The following is a 22,585-nucleotide window of genomic DNA, read 5'->3' on the forward strand; positions in this document are numbered from 1 at the left end:
TAGCAGAGCTTGGGAATTGACTTGAACCCTGTTCTGGCAACCAAATGCAAACAGATAAAGGATTCCAGAGGCCTCACATGTGTCCCTGAGTTTCTGATGAAGTGGTGGTATAGACCCATACCTATTTCACAGAATCTCCCCTTGAACTGATCAGGACAGGTACAGGTGAACTTGGATCTCCGCCTATGCCGGGAGCAGGTGCCGCCATTTTGACAGGGATTTGGCCTGCATGCAGGAACCACTGTGAACACAGGAAGTGGGTCCAGGAAGGCTCTTTAGAAGGAGTTGCAGCTACATCTGAGCTGGTGAGGAGATATTGGTGGCACTTTTCTGGTGTCCATCCTTTCACAAAAATGGGTCACCAAAGGGGAAAGAGAGACCCACTGACATGCAAGAAAACATACACACAAACCTTAAGAACATAAGCAAACATGGATGAAGCAATATGATGGAGGCCAGCAAAAAAGAGTATATAAGTAGATGGGTCGCTCAGTAAGGAAAAACAAGGTGCATAGACTGAGCAGGAATTTGGGGGCCAGTCTGAACTAGGTCGAAACTTAGCTCTGCCTTTTGACAGCTGTGTGACCATAAGCAAGTTAGCTAACCTCTCTGAACTTCAATTTCTTCATCTGTAAAACTGTTTCTTGTAGTGTTTTGGGGACAATGTGAGAGAGAATGTAAATATCCTGGGACAATGCCTGACTCATAGCAGTGAATAAATATACATGGTCCATTCTAGGAAAAGACCAGGGCTTACTTCCTAGATGAAGTGAGTTTCAAGATGATTTTTTTTGTTAGAAAGAGACACAGACAAGTCAATTCTCACTGGACTTTCCAGGGGTAATGAATCTTAAAAAGTCCTAGTTAAAAGAGCCATCTTGGATGCCACCAAAACATTGGATGTATCTGGACTTCCACACAGGAGGATATCGACATCCCAGGCACAAGCCACGGTAGAGAGAGCTTTGCATAGAAGAGGCCTCCAGCACTTACCTGTGGAGCAGTCTGCACCCCTGTAAGGGTGTTTACAGGCACAGCGGTAGTAAGGAGAACTCCGAGTAATGAGACAGTCTCCTCGGCCACATGGGTTGTTCTTGCATTTGTTTTGCACTGTAGGAGATCAATAGAGAAGTAGGGACAAAGTACAGGACATTATTTGGGGCACATTTTACTTTGAGAGGTACCTGTACAGTACAATGTTTGGGAGGGGAGTGTGGGGGCGTGGGGAGAGGTGGTATTGGTGACTGATAGAGCATGTGCCCCCTGTCCATGGTACTGAAACATCATGCTACCTTCCTAGACAAGGCTTCTCTCTTATCCTTGGGTCATGGATGATTGCTTCCCAGTTCCTTATGAGTTCCTAGGGCTCATAGTCTTTATTATGCTATTTTTATAAACACCTTGATAATTTTTACACCTTCAAAAAAATAGACCTGCAATTTGAGTTTCTCCATTGTATAGCTGATTTTATATTCCATTTACAATTTTGTCATTCTTCCAAGAAGTTGAGGGATAAACCCAGTAACTATGTTTGTGCCTGATACCCCAAACCATCCTGAAAAATTTATTGAAAGACTTTGTAGGATTGAAAATGGTAGGAATAACTGAAGAGGGCACAGAGAAAAGAAGTCAACCATAAAACCCTCACTTCCTCCCCCACCCCACTTAGATGGTTGCTAGATGCGACAGAATCCAGGTTCTCTCTAGGGGTGCAATTAGCCCGTAAGAATTCTATTCCCAATACCTTATCACATAGCCTCATGTTATGCCCACAAGAGGTCACCAGAAGTGGACACACCTTTTATCAGAGTCTCCACGAGTGAGGATGGCAGGAAGAGAGAGCGCGGGGCTGGGAGTCAGGCACCAGGTCTCTAATTTCTGCTCTTCTCTTAATTAGCTGTGTGACCACGAGCAAGTCCCCTGTACACTCTGGGCTCCCTTTCTCTAACAAGGTTGAGCCTTATGTGCCCTGAGAGCCTTCCTGCTCTTGTCTATGAGAACATTTCTCTGTTGAAGTTGGTCTAAACACTCTAAACAACAAGTCCTGAGTTTAGAACACATCTTGGTCAGAACCCAGCTATTATCCCCTCTTACCCTCAATGTTCTCATCTGTGGAATGGACATACTAGTCCTAGCTAAAATGTAAGGGTGAGGACTCAGTGAGATGCTGCCTGTGACCAAGGTGAGGAATCTATTATGCACAATATAATATGTGTGATCATCAGCCTTTTCACGGGATTGCTGAACCCTTCTTTACCCCCTAGAATTGGAGGAGAAACTGCCTCTTGTTCAACATGGAGGGAAGATTGGATCCAGTGAAGGTCCACTCACCATTCTGACACCTGTTTCCAGAGAAAGGGGCTGGACAGCTGCAGGTGAATGTGGCCCCGCTGATGCGGCAGTCCCCACCATGTGCACAGGGGTTGGACAGGCACGGATCTAAAACACGTGGGCGGAAGTCAATGTTGCAATGAACAGCAGGCAAGAAGCCCCCTGTCTCTTCATTGAATTTCCATCTCCTGCCCCAAATGAGAGAGGAACTGCATAGCCAGTGATCGGGGAAAGGGGGAAACACGCATTGACCTTAAAGAGCCAGGAAAACTGCCATCACAAGACCAGAGGGAGGGATTCAGGTTAGTAAGAGGAGAGGCAAGAAGGAATCGTGACTGTCTCCCTCAGCCTGGCTTTGGATGGGGCCTTTCTCGTTGAGTAACTCCCCTTTCCCGTCATCAGTGTCTCTCTCCTCCCAGTCTCGCTGGGAGTGCCACGGGGTCTGTCTCTGATGCCGAAGGCATTTCACAAGCCTGAAGACCTCCCCTACTCCCAGTGCCCAGGGGTGGAGGTCAGGAGTGGGGAACGAAAACCCACCCCTAATGAAACACAAGCTTTCTGAACATCAGGAAAGAAGACCAAAGGCAAGAGGGGGACAGAAGAATTGACGGCGAGGAGGAAATGACCCAGTGGCCTTCATCTTTCTTCAACTACTTGTTCAGTTAGATTTTGTCATATTTCATCTGTGCCTTTGGCTTTTCATGGTTGTCTGAATGGATCTTCCCTTGGGGAATTCTTTATCCTTCTGTTCACACACATTGTTCTTTGGTTCAGGAACTAGGATCCCTGGGCCTGGCTCTTGTTTTGATGGTCCCTTCTGATGTTCCCCTGATGCCCCGTATCTTGGCCCTGCCTTCCAGGCCACTTCGCAGTTACACAGCTTTTATTCCAGCTGCTAAGTGCTTTCCATTACTTCTACTGATTTAGTCACATGGCTTTGCTTAGGCCCAGCTTCTCATTTTCCTTTCTGTCTCAAGAAGCCACAAATACAAAAACAAATGTGGCCGAAGCACACCTGTGTGAGCGCGCACACACACACACACACACACACAACATAACAACTGTGCAAATCTTCTGAAGAGTGAAAAGAGAAAAAAAACAAAACAAAACACAGCACAGCACAATGCCAAATTTGTGAATGCTCCAGTTCGATGCCTAATGCTAAGACGACTCTTCTGCATAATTAGGACTACCTGTCATGAAAGCTCTGGGATGATTTTGAACATTACTCTAACCCACAGTGTCGGGAGAGCTGGATGACGATGTACTAACTTGCTGCGTGACCTTGGCTAAGTCAGCTCCTCTCTTGGCCTCACTTGCTTCACCTGTCATTTGAAAGTGGGAGAGATGGTCTCTGAGAACCTCTCCAGTATTCATAGTATGTAATTCTAACTGAAAAAAAAGCCAGTCTAAATAATTTTTTAATACCTATTTTATGATGCTGGTCAGAGAGGAAGAGAAGAGAGAGCCCTTGCATGTGGTCACACATAAACTCCCCTCCAGGTGTGCTGCTCTCCCCCCAGGAGGGCCCCCCAAACAGCTTTGGTACCGACCGTCCTCTGCGTAGTACCAGTCAGGGTTCTCGGGATGGGCAAGAGCACTGCTGGCGTTCTCTTCCTGGTCATAATACTCTTGGCTGTACTCATAGTGGTCGAGAGTCCAATCTACAGATGTGGGAACAAGACAGAAGAGACCCTAATCATCAGACCTAAAGAAGTCACCATTTTATTTCACTGAAAACCCCCTTTCCCAAAGATTTCTAGGTCCTGAAGGAGGGTTCATGTGTCTTTCCAGCTCCTGACACTGACGGGGCAGATAGAAGGGGTCAGGCATCGTGAGCTTTCATTTGAGGGGGCTGTTGTGACCCAGTGAGCCAGCCCTGGCATTTGGCAAGGTCAAGAGCACGTGATTGGAAATGGGGAGAAGACAACAAGTTCTGGCTTTTCACTAACCGTGACCTTGGACAAGCCAATTGTATTCTCCGTGCCTCAGTTTTCTCACCTGTAAATAGCAGGAAGATGACTGGGGCGCAGGAAGTCTCCAAGGTCCTGTATGAGATCTGCCCAGGGTCAGATCCAGTGGCACTTGAGTGCCTTGTTGGGTGGTTCTGTGAATGAAATTTCTCAGTGGGACTTTATCAGTCACCTTAGCTGAATAAAGTCAAAGAAACTTGTCACTTTTCTTTCAGCTTCAGCATCAAACTACTCCCGAGTTATTTATATAGAATCATCGTAACTGTTAATATTTACTGAGTCTTTACTACGTACCAGACTCTGGACTAAGCATTTTACATGAACCACCCCATTTCATTCTCATAAAAATCTAGATGTATTATTATCTCTACTTTAAGCTTAGAAACCTGAGGCTAAAAGAGGTTAAGTAACTTGTCCAAGGTCACATAGCTAATAAATGACAGCATATGAACTAAGGCAGTTTATCTCCATATATCCCTTAAATTGCACTCTCTCAACTGCTTCAGCAGGCCTCTCATACTGCCTCAGATAATTCACACTTACCCTTGGGAAAGGGGTCCTATCATTCCCATTGCGTATCCAGCCTGCTAATTAGGAATTGCCCAAGGACAGCCTTGAGAAGGTTCACGAATCTTGCCTACTGAAAGGAAGGGCAGTATATGGCGTTGCCCATGGTTGTAAACCTTACACTAGACCAGTCCACTAGGAAGAGCAGGTGTGTGTAAGCCTCAAGCTCTTTGTTGTCTGGGGCCTTGGAAGATGCTGATAGCTCTGTGGCTGATGGAGAGGAGTTTGGGATTTGAAGAAAGTTGGGTTGACTTTGCTCTCTCCAGCTGGCAGGAGTACGGCAAGTCAGCAAGTCGAAGCTGTAAGGAAGCTGTCCAGAGATGCATATGATAATGAGGCAGGAGCAAATGCAGATAACCGACTTGAAAAGGTACTCCCACGGAGCCAGCGATGGCCCGGAGGATGGCACTTTACCTAAGCCCGATTATCAACCACATTATCTTATTCGTCTCTCAGTCATTCCCTTATAGTCTTTATCTCTTTGGCTTTTGAAAAATCGACTTTTGCACAATGGCTGTTTTATATTTCCCATTAAAATGGAACTATCTTTTTATTTCCTTTTTGAATACGCCAACTCTGGTTCCTTGCCAAAGTTTCACCTCATTTATCACAGTGTCAAGTCAAGACTCCCTTTGCTTCCTCATTATTTCTCCCGAGCTGCTTTTCCCCACTATGAAAATGCTCTCAGAGGAGGCCACCTTTCCAGGCATGAGGATCTAGGTTGAAGATAAGGCCATTGTCTTCCTGGAGCAAATAAAGTTTCTTTCCATCTAGCGTGATAAAGCAGAGAAAGGGTGAGAAAGTAAGGGGAAAAAAATGTTTTTCTGAGTTTGACATGAAAGATTTCAAACTGACATTTGGAAGAGACAATGAGTTTGGTAATGAGATGATTGCCCCATTTCTTTCTTTCTTTTTTCTTTGGAGAATTGATTTTTGTTTTTCCAACAGGTGTTTATAGACAAGCGCCTTCAAATTGCTCCTGTAATTTCTCCCATCACTCCCACAAGTCGAGGTTCAGACTGGATAATCTTGGTTAGACCATTAAGAATCATTTCTTTTGCAGATATTCGGAAATGAGGGAAGGTTTTTCATAAAGATGGAATGGTATGATTTTTCCAGATGACAGAGGATGGGTGAAATGTCTGTTGGAGGGTTTTGATTTGAATCCAGCCCTATTTACAAGGTCTGTTCACCTCTCAGTGAAGCTAAGGAGGGAATAAAACACATAGACTTTGAGTTACATTCCTGCTAAGTGAGGCATTAAGTCCCTGCTATTCTCCAGGATCCAGGGTCCTTGGCTGAGGTGGGATAGAAGCAGCAGAGGCTCAGTGGCCCCAGATTGCCAGAAGCCATCCAGTTGGAAGACTGCAAGGGAAGGCACCAAGATCCTTGACATTTGGGGTGGGTTGCAACATGTTTTGAAAATGCTTTTTAGAAGAATCACCTGGGAGGGTTTCTCTACCTCCAAACTTAAAGCTTATTTTGTCTTTTCTATTCTATTGGTACTTCATCCCATTGCCCATGTAAGAAACATGTATTGTGCACCTACAGTGGGACAAGTATTATGCCAGGTGCAGGAAGGCTTTGGGAACAATGGAGAATTATACAAAAAAGAGTGGGATGCGGCCTCCAGTCAAAGGAGCCTCGAGTCCGGGGTGGATGGGGGAAGAAAGCCAGCTAAGGAAGGAGATGAAAGGGTAGTGAAGAGGCAGGGGAGCTGGATGTGGCCAAGTCTAGCTGATAGCCTCAAGTTCCACATTGGCACTCTGGTGTGGTATGAGCCAATCTGATGAAATAAAAGGGACTGATTCTTCACCTCTCCCTGTGGCCATGCTTTTTGCAATGTGCCTTTGCAGTTCCTCCCACCAAAGATGGAGTCACGAATCAATAAAATTAGAAATGAAAAAGGAGAAGTTACAACAGACACCGCAGAAATACAAAGCATCCTAAGAGACTACTACAAGCAATTCTATGCCAATAAAATGGACAACCTGGAAGAAATGGACAAATTCTTAGAAAAGTATAACCTTCCAAGACTGAACCAGGAAGAAATAGAAAATACAAACAGACCAACCAATCACAAGTAATGAAATTGAAACTGTGATTAAAAATCTTCCAACAAACAAAAGTCCAGGACCAGATGGCTTCACAGGTGAATTCTATCAAACATTTAGAGAAGAGCTAACACCCATCCTTCTCAAACTCTTCCCAAAAATTGCAGAGGAAGGAACACTCCCAAACTTATTCTATGATGTCACCATCACCCTGATACCAAAACCAGATAAAGATATTACAACAAAAGAAAATTACAGACCAATATCACTGATGAATATAGATGCAAAAATCCTCAACAAAATACTAGCAAACAGAATCCAACAAAACATTAAAAGGATCATACACCATGATCAAGTGGGATTTATCCCAGGGATGCAAAGATTCTTCAATATATGCAAATCAATCAATGTGATACACCATATTAACAAATTGAAGGAGAAAAACCATATGATCATCTCAATAGATGCAGAAAAAGCTTTTGACAAAATTCAACACCCATTTATGATAAAAACTCTCCAGAAAATGGGCATAGAGGGAACCTACATCAACATAATAAAGTCCATATATGACAAACCCACAGCCAACATCATTCTCAATGGTGAAAAACTGAAAGCATTTCCTTTAAGATCAGGAACAAGACAAGGATGTCCACTCTTGCCACTATTATTCAACATAGTTTTGGAAGTTCTAGCCACGGCAATCAGAGAAGAAAAAGAAATAAAAGGAATACAAATTGGAAAAGAAGAAGTAAAACTGTCACTGTTTGCAGATGACATGATACTATACATAGAGAATCCTAAAGATGCCACCAGAAAACTACTAGAGTTAATCAATGAATTTGGTAAAGTTGCAGGATACAAAATTAATGCACACACAAAAAATTAATGCACAGAAATCTCTTGCAATCCTATACACTAATGATGAAAAATCTGAAAGAGAAATTAAGGAAACACTCCCATTTACCACTGCAACAAAAAGAATAAAATACCTAGGAATAAGCCTACCTAGGGAGACAAAAGACCTGTATGCAGAAAACTATAAGACACTGATGAAAGAAATTAAACATGATATCAACAGATGGAGAGATATACCATGTTCTTGGATTGGAAGAATCAATATTGTGAAAATGACTATACTACCCAAAGCAATCTACAGATTCAATGCAATCCCTATCAAATTACCAATGGCATTTTTCACAGAACTAGAACAAAAAAATCTTAAAATTTGTGTGGATACATAAAAGACCCCAAATAGCCAAAGCAGTCTTGAGGGAAAAAAACAGAGCTGGAGGAGTCAGACTCCCTGACTTCAGACTATATTACAAAGCTACAGTAATCAAGACAATATGGTACTGGCACAAAAACAGAAATACAGATCAACAGAACAGGATAGAAAGCCCAGAGATAAACCCACACACCTATGGTCAACTAATCTATGACAAAGGAGGCAAGGATATACAATGGAGAAAAGACAGTCTCTTCAATAAGTGGTGCTGGGAAAACTGGACAGCTACACGTAAAAGAATGAAATTAGAACACTCCCTAACACCATACACAAAAATAAACTCAAAATGGATTAGAGACCTAAATGTAAGACCGGACACTATAAAACTCTTAGAGGAAAACATAGGAAGGACACTCTTTGACATAAATCACAGCAAGATCTTTTTTGATCCACCTCCTAGAGTAATGGAAATAAAAACAAAAATAAACAAATGGGACCTAATGAAACTTCAAAGCTTTTGCAAAGCAAAGGAAACTGCAAACAAGACAAAAAGACAACCCTCAGAATGGGAGAAAATATTTGCAAACGAATCAATGGACAAAGGCTTAATCTCCAAAATATATAAACAGCTCATTCAGCTCAATATTAAAGAAACAAACAACCCAGTCCAAAAATGGGCAGAAGACCTAAATACACATTTCTCCAAAGAAGATATACAGATTGCCAACAAACACATGAAAGAATGCTCAACATCATTAATTATTAGAGAAATGCAAATCAAAACTACAATGAGGTATCACCTCACACCAGTCAGAATGGCCATCATCAAAAAATCTACAAACAGTAAATGCTGGAGAGGGTGTGGAGAAAAGGGAACCCTCTTGCACTGTTGGTGGGAATGTAAATTGATACAGCCACTAAGGAGAACAATATGGAGGTTCCTTAAAAAACTAAAAATAGAATTACCATATGACCCAGCAATCCCACTACTGGGCATATACCCAGAGAAAACCGTAATTCAAAAAGACACATGCACCCCAGTGTTCATTGCAGCACTATTTACAATAGCCAGGTCATGGAAGCAACATAAATGCCCATCGACAGACGAATGGATAAAGAAGAGGTGGTACATATATACAATGGAATATTACTCAGCCATAAAAGGAACTAAATTGGGTCATGTGCAGAGACGTGGATGAATCTAGAGATTGTCATACAGAGTGAAGTAAGTCAGAGGGAGAAAAACAAATATCGTATATTAACGCATATATATGGAACGTAGAAAAATGGTACAGATGAACCAGTTTGCAGGGCAGAAATAGAGAGACAGATGTAGAGAACAAACATATGGACACCAAGGGGGGAAAGTGGTGGTGGTGGTGGGATGAATTGGGAGATTGGGATTGACATGTATACACTGATATGTATAAAATAGATAACTAATAAGAACCTGCTGTATAATAAAGTAAATAAAATAAAGTTCAAAAAAAAGAAAAAGATGGAGTCAGTTTCTCCATCCCTTGGGTCTGGCTGGCCTTGGGACTTGCTTTGCCAATAGGTTCTAGTGGAAGCATTGTGTGCCAGCTCCAAGCTTCTCTTTCTCTCTCTCAAGGACCCCGTGACTGCCGTGTGAACAAGTTTGGGCTCTTCTAAGTAGGATAATGGAACATGTGAGGCAGTTCTAGGCCCCAGCCAAGGTCTCAAACATGTAAGAAAGTCCAGCTAATCGCCTAGCTGACTACAGACACATGAGGAAGCCCAGTCAAGATCAGCTGACCCTGTCTAGGCTAGAGGAACTGCCCAGCTGAACCCAGTCCAAATTGCCAACGAACACAGTTTGAACTGCACACATAGGTCCACTTATATGTGGATTTTTTTTTTTCAGTAGACACATAAGTACATGCACTGTAAATGTATTTTCTCTTCCTTATGGTTTTCTTGCTAACATTTTCTTTTCTCTGGCTTACTTGTAAGAATACAGTATATAATACATATAACATACAAAATTGTGTTAATCGACTGTTTATGTTATCAGTAAGGCTTCCAGCCAAGAGTAGACTCTTAGTAGTTAAGCTTGGGGGGAGTCAAAATGGATTTTTTACTACATGGGGAGGTCAGGACCCCCAACCCTTGAATTGTTCAAGAGTCAACCATATCATGTAGTAATAACAAATGAACACACATGGCTTAATATTGAGTTGCTGGTGGGATACGAATTTTAGATACTAGAATTCCTCAGTGGCCCAGGTGGTTGCAGAATTTTAGGTTTCACGGCTGGATCTCAGAGGGCACGTCTCTTGAGTTTTGTATTTAACTTGGTCTATCTGATTTCTTTCCTTCAACTAGACAGTTGGTTTCTTAAGAGAAAGGGCCATGTCCATTCCTCTTTCTACCCCACAGTGCCCAACACCGAGCCCTATATGCTGTTAATATATGTGTTGGACAGATCAAGCTTTCCTCCTATGGCCAAGCCTCCCTTCCTTCTGATTGGCTGGCACACAGTGGGCACATAGCTCTGCCAGTGAAGATGGTGTCTGCCTGGTGCAGAGTAAACAGGGAATTCAGGAAAAAAACTATTTGAGATTTGGGTCATAGATATTTGGTGAAGAAAATACCTGATGAGCTCAATAGGAGGATAGAAATTTGTCCAAGGACATTCCTGGGGAGACAGGGAATGCATGCAGCCTGACATGAAATTTGGTTCCATTGGTAGTTTTTTTTTTTTTTAATCAGTCATCAATTTTATACATATCACTGTATACATGTCAATCCCAATTGCCCAATTCAGCACACCACCATCCCCACCCCACCGCAGTTTCCCCCCCTTGGTGGCCATACGTTTGTTCTCTACCTCTGTGTCTCAACTTCTGCCCTGCAACCCGGTTCATCTGTACCATTTTTCTAGGTTCCACATACATGCATTAATATACGATATTTGTTTTCCTCTTTCTGACTTACTTCACTCTGTATGACAGTCTCTAGATCCATCCAAGTCTCAACAAATGACTCAATTTCATTCCTTTTTATGGCTGAGTAATATTCCATTGTATATATGTACCACCTCTTTTTTATCCATTCGTCTGTTGATGGGCATTTAGGTTGCTTCCATGACCTGGCTATTGTAAATAGTGCTGCAGTGAACATTGGGGTGCATGTGTCTTTTTGAATTATGGTTTTCTCTGGGTATATGCCCAGTAGTGGGATTGCTGGGTCATATGGTAATTCTATTTTTAGTTTTTTAAGGAACCTCCATATTGTTCTCCATAGTGGCTGTATCAATTTACATTCCCACCAACAGTGCAAGAGGGTTCCCTTTTCTCCACACCCTCTCCAGCATTTGTTGTTTGTAGATTTTCTGATGATGCCCATTCTAACTGGTGTGAGGTGATACCTCATTGTAGTTTTGATTTGCATTTCTCTAATAATTAGTGATGTTGAGCATCTTTTCATGTGCTTCGTGGCCGTCTGTATGTCTTCTTTGGAGAAATGTCTATTTAGGTCTTCTGCCCATTTTTGGATTGGGTTGTTTGTTTCTTTAATATTGAGCTGAATGAGCTGTTTATATATTTTGGAGATTAATCCTTTGTCCGTTGATTCGTTTGCAAATATTTTCTCCCATTCTGAGGGTTTTCTTTTCGTCTTGTTTATGGTTTCCTTTGCTGTGCAAAAGCTTTGAAGTTTCATTAGGTCCCACTTGTTTATTTTTGTTTTTATTTCCATTACTCTGGGAGGTGGATCAAAAAAGATCTTGCTGTGATTTATGTCAAGGAGTGTTCTTCCTATGTTTTCCTCTAAGAGTTTTATAGTGTCCGGTCTTACATTTAGGTCTCGAATCCATTTTGAGTTTATTTTTGTGTATGGTGTTAAGGGAGTGTTATAATTTCATTCTTTTACATGTAGCTGTCCAGTTTTCCCAGCACCACTTATTGAAGAGACTGTCTTTTCTCCATTGTATATCTTTGCCTCCTTTGTCATAGATTAGTTGACCATAGGTGTGTGGGTTTATCTCTGGGCTTTCTATCTTGTTCCATTGATCTATGTTTCTGTTTTTAGATTTTTAAAAAAGTATTCCAGGTTCCAATACAGATTATTTGAGATTTTCTCTAGGCTATAGAGAAGGAGAAAGCTTTGCGGGAAGAACGGGGAAGCTGTCAGAAGCATTTCATATCAGGTATAAAAAGAAACCCTTGTGGATTTGTCTAATTATAAGAGTCTGTTTTTAGAATTTATCAGGAAGAATGGTAAAGAGTATCCTGAGTTAACTCAAATATTCCAAATAATAGGTTATTATGTACTGAGTATTTTCTATGTATTGGTGACTATACAAAATAAACGTGGTTGCACACAACCTTATTTAACTTTTAAAAAACCTCTATAGCATAGGTACTATTATACCCATTTTACAGAAAAGGAAAAACTAAGGCAGAAGGAGATGGTATCAGAACCCAGGTCTACCTAAGTCCAAGTCTTGTTTGCTATTTTATGAGCCCCGGAGCCTCTTGTGGGTTTGTGTTTCCGGAAACTCCATGGGTTTTGGCTTCCAGGAAGTAACACCATTGGGAAATTTCTTTTGTCACATCCTCCAGGTCCCTCAACCGGGATTATCGTGGTCCATACATGGGGTCTCTCGGAAAAACTCAAGAGTTCCTGGGATGGGGTTTTGCAGCTGCTTGGGTTAAAGAGCTTGCCAGATGTGTGGAACAGAATAAAAATCCCTGGAATGCTGTCCCTGTTGGCACCATCCATCACTGTGGCACAGACGGTTCCTCTGAGGGCCTCCCCCAAACCCCAACCCTGTCAGCCTGCATTTGACGCTTGCAATCTGGCTGACAGGGCAAGCCCAGCAGAGACCCTTGCTGGCAGGCGTCAGGACAGCTGATGGATAGGCTCAGCCTGTGTTGCTGGGCAGAGTCTAGCTGGCTTTGAAGAGGCATTTCTGCAGGCCTGTGGGCTGTCATGTCACCTGCTTTGGGGAGATGGGCAGAGTCTGTGTTGTTTGATGGTCACCTCCTCTGCCACCCGTTGGGGACTGTGGCCCAGGCCCATCTGCTCCAGCCAGGCCCTCACAATGTACTGTCTCCAGCAAGACCAACTACAGTAGCAGCTTGCCGGTGGACATGTGCACAGCGTTTCCCTGGCCACCCTGTTGTCAAAGCCGGCGGGGAATCTGACAAATTCCATCAAAGTACAACCCTCAGGTGAAATTAAATCAGACACGAACAGGGGTGTTTTTAGAACCTAACCTGTTCTTTGCAGAAAGACCCAGCCACTACATCTCACCCTGTTCCACAACCAGAGGCTGGCAGAACACCTCGAGGTGGACTTGGGAGCATGCAGGTGGCCTGTTCCAGGGTCCCTTCATCTACTTAACCAAACTATCAGAAGCCCTTGGCAGAGTTCTTATAAAGCCCAGAATCTCAGTATGTTAAATCCCACACTTTCCACTCCTTACTAAGTGGCTTTTCAGCCTGTGCTCGAATACCACCAGTGATGGAGAACTCACTACCACCCAAGAGCCCAAAAGCCCATTCAGATTTTTTGACAACTATGTTGGTGAGGAAGTTCTTCCTGTTTGCAGATCAAATCTGACCCTATAGTTTCCAATCTATTTGATTAAAGCTGAAGGCCTTATGGACACAGAGAATGTATCCACTCCCTTTTCTGTGATGTCTGTTCAGTAGGGCCACTGCATACATTTGTTCGTGTTGTTCACTGCACAATCCAGGGTGTCATAAACTCATAGTCATTGTAGATGTCTTTTGCAACTTTCTGGCAGGTGGCTGTAAAGTTTCTTGACGTAAATACTCCTTTTAACTCCCACAAAGACCACCTCTTGGACTAGGGGTGGGGCTGCTTTTCAAACACTTGAAGAGAGTGAGGTCCCTTGAGTGTTAGATGTCTTGTTTCTTCCTCTGTGCAAGCCCACAGTTCCGAAGCTCTGTCTCGTGGGCACCCAGACCAAAGCAGCCCCTTCATTGGTGCCATTTTTATTTTTGGCACCACTGAAGAAGAAGTTCGCGCTGAAGGCTGGGGAGGGGGCAGCTCTTCCCATCTCTTGGCCTTGGACCCTCCCTGGATTCCATGTACGGCTGCTGGTCTGGCCAGCTGGGGGAGCCCCCTGAAGTATGATTCTTCCAAGCAATTGAATTATATGTTGTTGAATTCAACACTCTCCTTTGCTTTGGGGAAAGACACAGATCCTTTCCCAGTCCCCACACCACGCTCGTGTACATTTCTATCCAATTCCACAAACATTCCCTGAGCATGCAGGGCAGGACGAGGTCCAAGCATCGCTTGCCTTGAGCCGGCACAAATCTGTCTGCCCATCCAGGGCTTTGCTGCCAGAGAATATTGACTGTCAAGCTGAATTTGACCCAGTTATTGCCTTCTTTGCTCCAAAGAGACCCTTGATCCAATGTTTAGATGTGACTGTAATCTCCATGTGCCTGGCTCTTGTCCTCTGTGGGTGATCAACACAGGTCGCTACCAGTGGGGGATGTGTCCTCTGCCCCAGTGAAATAATCAGTGGAGTTTTCTCCCTGGAGCCTCAAAGCAGCAAAGGGAGACTCAGACCCAGAGACAGAGACCGAGAGATGACGATGTGGCAGGAAAGAGCCGCTCTGCTCAGCCCAGGCCCGGCTGAGGGCACCAGGCAGAGGAAAGGGCACAGGGAGCAGGTGAGAGGTGGCAGGTGTGCCTGTGAGAGAAGAGCCTGTGTGAAAGAACATCGAGGAGACACACCGGGTGGAGGAGCAACCCAGTGGGGCTGCTGGTGAGAGACCATCAGCAGCGGTGGGCCAGCCGGGGGCTGCCTGCACGGCACCACCCTCTCAGCACAGAGGGGCTGGCTCCCCACCGAAGGGGGTGGAGAGAGTGGGGTAGCACAGGGCTGGCCTTCCTGGAGCCATTGTTCAAGACACCCTCACTTTGCCTTGGCCTTTTGGTCTCATTTCATACACTGATGGGCTGTGTGACCTCAGGCAGGATGCTTCCCCTCTCTGGGCCTCAGTTTCCTTCTGTATAAAAGGAAGGGGTTTAACGGCTTCAGCAATTTTTCCCTTGGGGTCATGAGACTGGACATCAGGGATGTCCACAGGCAACTCAAAATTGTGTAAAGCACTGTGTGTGTGTGTGTGTGTGGTGTGTGTGTGGACACACAAATACCCAGGAATGTATTTCTCTGGGAAGATCCTCAAAGCGGTCCGTGCCACTTCTGAACCATTGGAACCCTGAGGTCACATCCACACTCACATGTACAGGCCCCCTGTTGTCCATCCCAGAACCAGCCTGTGGGGTTGGCAGCCCCAGGGGGGTCCGCACACTCACCTGGGTCCAGGTCGGTGAGTAAAGACAGGAGGGAGAACTGAAAAACAAAATGACACAGAGCAGAGCAAGGTTGAGTCCTCTGAGCAGGCTGGGTGCTTTCCTGAGCTCCTGCGAGCTGAAAGGAGCCTTCTCGGAGTCATAGCTAGGGCACAGGAGCACGGGGTACTCTCTGATGGCTGGAGGGGTGGTGTCGTGGATTGGAGAGAGAGGGGCTGGGGCCTATTTGACGATGTGCCCCACTCACTCTCCCTGTGCTGGCTGAGCATCCAAAACATCCCTCTTTCTCCCCAGTGTGGAAGAGTAGTGCTTGCACTTACCTGTTCCCATGCTGGAACCTGGCCGCCCAGGTACTGACCGTCTTGTCAGTTACAGCGATCAGCATGTATTGTGCATCTCCTCCGCCTGACTACACATCGCTGCATTTAACTCTTATAACAACCCTATGAAGAGGCTTTATTAGCCTGTTTACAGATGAGAAAATTGAGGCTCAGAGGTCACACGGCTGTGATAGGATTCGGATTCATGCCCAAGTCTAGTGATTGTCTCAGGTGACAGTTCCTTAAGGTTGGAGATGGACAGATGCTTAAACTCTCCAACTACTTCCCATTGTTCTTGGAATAAAATACAAACACCAACTCTGACCTGTAAACCTCCTCCCATACCCCTCTCTCCTGCTACTCTTTACTAATCTCCAGCCACACCTAGGTTCAAAATGGCACTAGCCAAGCTCTTTCCACCTCAGGGCGTTTGCAATTGCTGTTCCCTCTGCCTAGAAAGGCTCTCCACCCCACCCCTCCAATGACCATCACTAGGTCTCAGCTTAAGTATCATCTTCCCCGACTCCCCTATCAGTATGACATGCCCCCATTGTTTTGTCTCTGCACCCATTCATTTCCTCCATGGTCCCCATTACAGCTTGTAGTTTTGTATGTTTATTTGCATGTTATCTGTCTCACATCAAACTCTGCCCTCACAAGAAAGTCGAGGCTCTTGTCTGTTTCATTACTGATGTATTTACCCAATATTGAGCATGGTGCTTCGCACATGGCATGCCTCAAAAAGTTTTGCTGAAAAAATAAATAATGATAGGAATAGTGTTTTTTGGTGGTGGTGGTAGTGTTTTTTTGTTTTTTGTTTTTTTACAACGCAGTACTTACCAGAAAAAGAAAGTTTTACTTATTTAATAGCTGGAATATTTTCTTTCACTTACATCAGATGTCAGCAAACAAAGGTCCTTGAGCCGAACCCAGCAGTTGTGTTTTTGCCCATAAAGTTTGATTGGAACATGGCCACGCCCACCTGCTTACACATTGCCTGTGTCTGCCTTTGTGCTGCAACTGCAGGGCGTTTGTTGACACAGAGAGTATAGTCCCAAATATTTCCTATTGGGTACTTTACAGACCAAGCTTGCTGACCTCTGACTTGGAAAACAAGAGTTCTATCTCCTGACAGGGTTCCCCTTGGGTGGGTCTCGATGACCAGGAAGCTGCCGTCAGGGTGATGCATCTTCCTTGTACCCAGTCTAGGCAGTTTGGTATATTTGCTTCCTCTACCCTCAGCAGAAGTTTTAATTTTCTGTTTTACTGTAGCCTCCTCAGTCATTTTTGGGTAAAATGGTAAAAAGAAAGAATGCATCCCGACATGATGTACGCACAATAGGGCACAACATCAACTTGTAGCATTCTGGACAAAAATACTTATCCTAAATCTGCTCATGAGGAACATGACAGGCCCAAATTGTGGGCTTTCTACAAAATAACTAGCCTCGAGTCTGCCAGATTGTCAGTGTCATAAAAGGCAAAAAAGATGGGAAGACTGTTCTTTATTAAATGAGGCTAGAGAGACCTGACAACTAAATGCAGTGTGGGTCCTTGATCAGATCCTAGATTTAAAAAAAAAAAAAAAAAAAAAAAAGCCCTAAAGGTTATTATTGGGACAATTGGGAAATCTGAATATAGACTTATATTAGAGAGTATTATTTCGTTAGTGTTGAATTTCTTGAGAGTGATAATGGTAGTGTGGTTTTGTAGGAAAATGTCCTTATTCTTAAAAGAGGCTGAAGTAGGGAGGGAGATGTCTGCAATTTAGGTGCAAATGATTCAGCAAACCAACCAACCAACCAACCAACCAAACAAACAAAACAAATGTATATATCGGGTTGGCAAAAAAGTTCGTTTGGGTTTTTCCCCAATGCATAAGAGATCATGGCAGAAAGCAACTACGGCAAAAGTTCTGTGTTGCATCTATCTGGGTGAATGATATTCAGTGAATTATTCTTTCCACTTTTCTGGAGGTCTGACAAATTACAAAATAAAAAGTTGGGGGGGAGAAAGTCATGCAGAGAAAGGGAGAGAAGCCACTTGTTGTCTGGACAGTGCCTATTTAAATGCATCACTATTGCCCTGCCCTGTTTCTGCAGGAAGTAGACAAGGGGTGGGGATTTTGTTTGGTGGGGGATTGGTAGTGGCGGGCAGGGTTGGCAGAGGAAGGGCAGGTTCAGGTCTCAGGGTGTTTCTGGGCCTGGGGTGCTTGAACAGGGAGCAGCTGACATTGACATCTCTGGGCATGAGTGGCAGGCAGGTGACAGAGAAGAGGCATGAGGGGTCCCTGAGGACAAACGTTACCCCTCCTTCAGTCTCACCCTCGTCACAGCCAGTCAATGCAGCCTTGGTCCCAGTCCTTTGCCTGCCTCATCCTCCCTCCATAAAGCTTGTGTGGAGGTCAGAGCCCGTCACTCTCTACTTGTCTTCATCCAGCCCTTCAGGACCTGAGCCAGGGCGAGAGCCCCAGATCTTAGCTGGAAACTGGAGCTTGAGGGAGAGTCAGGTGCTGCGCTGCCCACAGCCAGCAGGTGGCAGACGCGCCCTTCCCAGGAGTTGGAGCTGGAGCTGGAGCAGGGGCTCAGACGGAAAGCAAACAAAAAGAAAGCAGGACCTTCCTGGCCTGGGGGCACCTTCAGATATCACGGGCTCTCAGGGGGTCTGAAGCAGCTGCCGCCCAGCTGTGCAGCCTGGGCTGCATGTCAGGGTGTCCCAGGGGTCCGAAGCAGACCCACTCGTTTTGTGGATCAATGGATCCGCCCTCAGAAAGAGGCTGTGGTGAAATGTGGACACCGGCAGCCCAAACACCAGGCTGGATATTGGGGGACAAAACTGGAAAGGCTAGGACAATAGCCAGTGATTTATGCCGTATACCTGGATCCTGAAACTAACCTGGATGATGGCGGGGGGCTGAGGGGAATGGATAGACACAATATTCGCCTCCTTTCATCCCATTATTCCATTCCATTTTTCAAAAGAGACAAGGAAATAAGAACTCCTATGCCTGGGACTTGCAAATCTAAAGAGGAAGGTCATCGATGCAAAAGAAGTAGGAAGAGGAGCAGGAGGGGACAGCTATGATCTCAGCTCACATTTATTAAGGCCTGACAGTTGCCAAGGACTGTGCTAAATGATTTATGTGCATTTTGTCTCTTTTATTGCACAGAATCCTTGATAATTGAAGTACTATAATTATGCCCATCTTAGAGGTGAGAAAACACGTTTGCAGAGATTGTTGCCCAAAATTACTCAGCTAGTAATTGATAGAGCCAGGCCAGAAAAGAGCCATCGCTGTGAGGGATGAGGGACCCACAGCCTGCAAACATGGTGTTGAAAAGATGGAGAAGGAAGTGGGAAAGCTACTTAACCCTAAGAGGAGCAGGGCATTGAGCCCGGTGAAGAGATTGGGTCCTTATTCTGGGAAACCTTTGTGAAAATCTTGTTCAGAGTTGCCCAGGCCTGGCAGACACAGAGAGAGCCACTCGGTCCCATGGACATCGGGGGAAGCGACAAAGGTCTTCTGCAGCCTCAGCCAGCCCACTGTGACAAACACATCTCAGCAAACATCTTCACGCAGATCAAAAGGCACACAAGCCACTGCCTGCTTCTTCCACCACATTTATTCCCAGTCTCACCAGGGATGAGTGGTCACAACTGCCTCAGCTCCTCTTAGAGGGCTGGGAATAGCTGCTTCTTGCAAGTGGAAAGGTAGCTGCTTTGCAATAGATTCAGAGAGACCTCTCTGGATCCAATTGCTGGTCCATCTACAATCGGGCTTTCACAATGGACCCGTGGCTCAGGACTTTGACCTTCCCCAGTTAGAAGCAAATTATTAGCAATGTTAATATCCCACCCCCCAGCCCAGTCACGAGGGAGCATGTCTCATGATCTGGTGTCTTCTAGGCTCAGGATGGTTGGTGGGGAAGGCAGGGAGGGGCAGAGAGAAGGATCCTGCTTCGGAGTCTTACTGATTTACAGTGTAATCTCCTTGAGGGTGGAGGGAGTTGAGGTCTAATCTCTTCTGTCCTATCTTTAATCTAGTAATTATTTCAACTCAGGTTCTTCCTCTACCTTTCACAATTCTAAACCTTCTTGAAAACAAAACAAAAACGCAGAGGCTAAAAGTCTGCCTTGATGGGTTCCAGGAATTAACTGATAGGAAATACTCTCAGAGGACTGGGAAGCAGTAGAGGGGAGAGGTGGGGCTAGACCTGACCTTCGGGGCTAGAAGCTTGACTTAGAATGAACCAATAGCAGAAAAATCTTTCACCTGGTAAGTAAGAGATTGGGACTCAAATGCCAGCCATCTCTTTCTCTGCAGTTGTTCTACCATGACCGGGTGGTAGACCAGATGTCACTGCACACCAGGAAAGGATTTGCATTGCTCCTAAAGGTAGCTGGGGAGGAGAGGCTGCTGGGTTGGAAGGCAAGCCAGGGACAGGAGTGCACAGCTCAGCAGGGCCAGTCCCCACTGCTGGACACAGAGCTCAAGGTTAGGGTAAGAGGTGGAGGTGACAGAGGACAGGGGTTGCCAGAATCCCAGGCACCATCCCAACTGCTGCCTCACAACATCCTCCCACTCTGGCCCCTCCTGCAAAAAGCTATGTCATGAGATGAACAACTGTGCAAAGCCTCAGTCATTTTTTTTTAATTGTAAAATATATACTACATGATATTTTTCATTTTAACCATTTTTAAGTATACCATTCAGTGGCATTAATTACATTCACAATGTTATGTAACCATTACCACCATCTATAGCCAAAACTTTTTCATCATCCCCAGCATAAAGTCTGTACCTGTTAAACAATGACTCTCTTCCTTCCTCTTCCAAGCCTGTAGTAAGCTCTATTCCACTTTGTCTCTGTGAATTTGCCAGTTCTAGGTACCTCATGTAAGTGGAGTCATACATTATGTGTCCTTCTGTGACTGGCTTTACTTCACTATGAATAATGTTTTCAAGGTTTGTCCATGTTGTAGCATATCTCAAAAATGTGTTCCTTTTCATGGCTAAATAATATTCCATTATATATCACAATTTGTTTATCCATTCATCTGTTGGTGGAAACTTGGGTTGTTTCTATCTTTTGGCTATATGAATAAGACTGCTATGAACATTGATGTACAGATATCTGTTTGATTCCCTGGTTTCCATTCTTTTGGGCCAGTACCAGAAGTAGAATTGCTGGGTCATATGGTAATACTGTGTTTAACTTTTTAAGAAACCACCATACTGTTTTCCACAGTGGCTACACCATTTTACATTCCCACCAGCAATAAATGAGGGTTCTGCTTTTTCCACATCCTCACCAATACTTGTTATTTTCCATTTTTAAAAGGTTCTAGGCATCCTAGCAGGTATGAAGTGGTGGCACTCAGTCTCCTTCGTAGTCACAAGGAATCTTATCCTTGCTTTAGCACACAAGCTGTGCAACGCTGTCCCAGGACCGGCAGCTTCCCTGTGGCTTTGCTTTAATCTGAAGCTCAGGGTGAGGAGGGACGGCTCTAACGGGGAAATCCAGAGGCCAAAGGAGAAGGCACCAGCCAGTGGTCCCTGCGGGTGGTTTCCTTCCTGAGGGCCTGCATGAAGCCGTTCACAGGACCACAGCGATGAGCCAGGAGGCACTGTGAAGAGGAGCTGGTCTAGACCCTTTATGTGCAAAGGAGGAAGATCAGGTCCAACAGGGTGACGTGGCTCCTGTAAGGACGCGAGTGGGTTGGGCCAGGGAGGAATTCAAGGCCGGGTCGCCTCACCGTGAGGCTGATCACCTATGCCTGGCTCAAAGCCACCTGTACAGACCTCTGCCCAGTTAACTGGAGGCTGGACTGCAGCTTCACGTGGCGAGCAGGGCTGGGGCAGGGCAGGGAGGAGAGTCCCGTTTGTAGACCCTGGGAATTTCCATTTTTATCTGGGGAGCTTTTGATAAGAATTCAGATCCCTGGGCCCCACTTGCAGGGTTGTGCTTCCATGGGCCTGGAGCGGGCCCAGAACATGCATTTTCAATCAGCCCCCAGCTCACTCTGCCCTTGGCCACACTTCGATTTTACCTCTCTTAGGCCTGAAGCTCCTGGCCAAGGAGATGGGTGAGTCTATCTTTGCTCCCGTGCAAATTGTTGAATCTCTTTGCGCCTCGTTTCCCCAGTGATAAAAGAAAGAATTCCCTTACCCACCCTGATGTTTGACTCAGGGGGATTTGTCTGCTCAGGGAGAGCACAGCATTTGCAGTGGGTTACTATTCAGGTAAGCACTTAGCGAGAAATATTGGTACGAATGGCTCATCCCAGGACTTGCGGGGAGGGGGCTGAAGGATTGGTGGTGAGACCATCCAGGATAAGGAGACTGGATAAAAACAAACGCTCATTTCTGGATGTGATCATGCACTTCGGAACCCTTTGAAAAGGCAGGTGTACAAAAAAATAAAAAACAGAAGAGCCGGTGGGGGTGGAGTCTGAGGCCCACCACATGGGCACAAGCCCCCATATTCACCTCCTTGGCCAGTCGGTTCTCAGGAAAAGCCCAGGGGTTCTCAGGAAAGTAACTTCCCATTGATGGGAACCAACTCCACCCCTGAAGCTGTCTTTACTTCTGTGCTTTCTCTGTTGTGGGACATGAACCGCTGGTGGTACCCAAGCTGATCTGGGTGGTGCCTGGCCAGGGAGAGACACCACATCAAAACACAGCGTGAGAGAGTCATTCCCTTCTCAGTTTTACTGTCATCTCTTCCAATCCCATCACAAAGACAGACTGGGGTGGCGCTGGTAAGTCCCTCCCCTCTACCTCTTGCTAGT

At 45.0% G+C, this 22,585-nt stretch overlaps 1 protein-coding gene across 1 annotated transcript in view; it reads right to left on the bottom strand.

The window, feature by feature from the left end:
* Nucleotides 1–22,585, bottom strand: part of HABP2 (hyaluronan binding protein 2) — a 37,545-nt gene that overhangs the window by 9,964 nt on the left and 4,996 nt on the right. The window contains exons 2-6 of the mRNA XM_036829339.1: nt 15,477–15,513; nt 3,885–3,995; nt 2,332–2,439; nt 994–1,110; nt 122–241 (exon numbers count right to left, since the gene is read on the bottom strand). Of these exons, the coding sequence (XP_036685234.1) occupies nt 122–241; nt 994–1,110; nt 2,332–2,439; nt 3,885–3,995; nt 15,477–15,513 (493 nt within the window). The remainder of the gene's footprint in view (nt 1–121; nt 242–993; nt 1,111–2,331; nt 2,440–3,884; nt 3,996–15,476; nt 15,514–22,585) is intronic.

This window comes from Balaenoptera musculus, chromosome 16 (assembly GCF_009873245.2).
Source record: "Balaenoptera musculus isolate JJ_BM4_2016_0621 chromosome 16, mBalMus1.pri.v3, whole genome shotgun sequence".
Classification (NCBI taxonomy): Eukaryota; Metazoa; Chordata; class Mammalia; order Artiodactyla; family Balaenopteridae; genus Balaenoptera; species Balaenoptera musculus.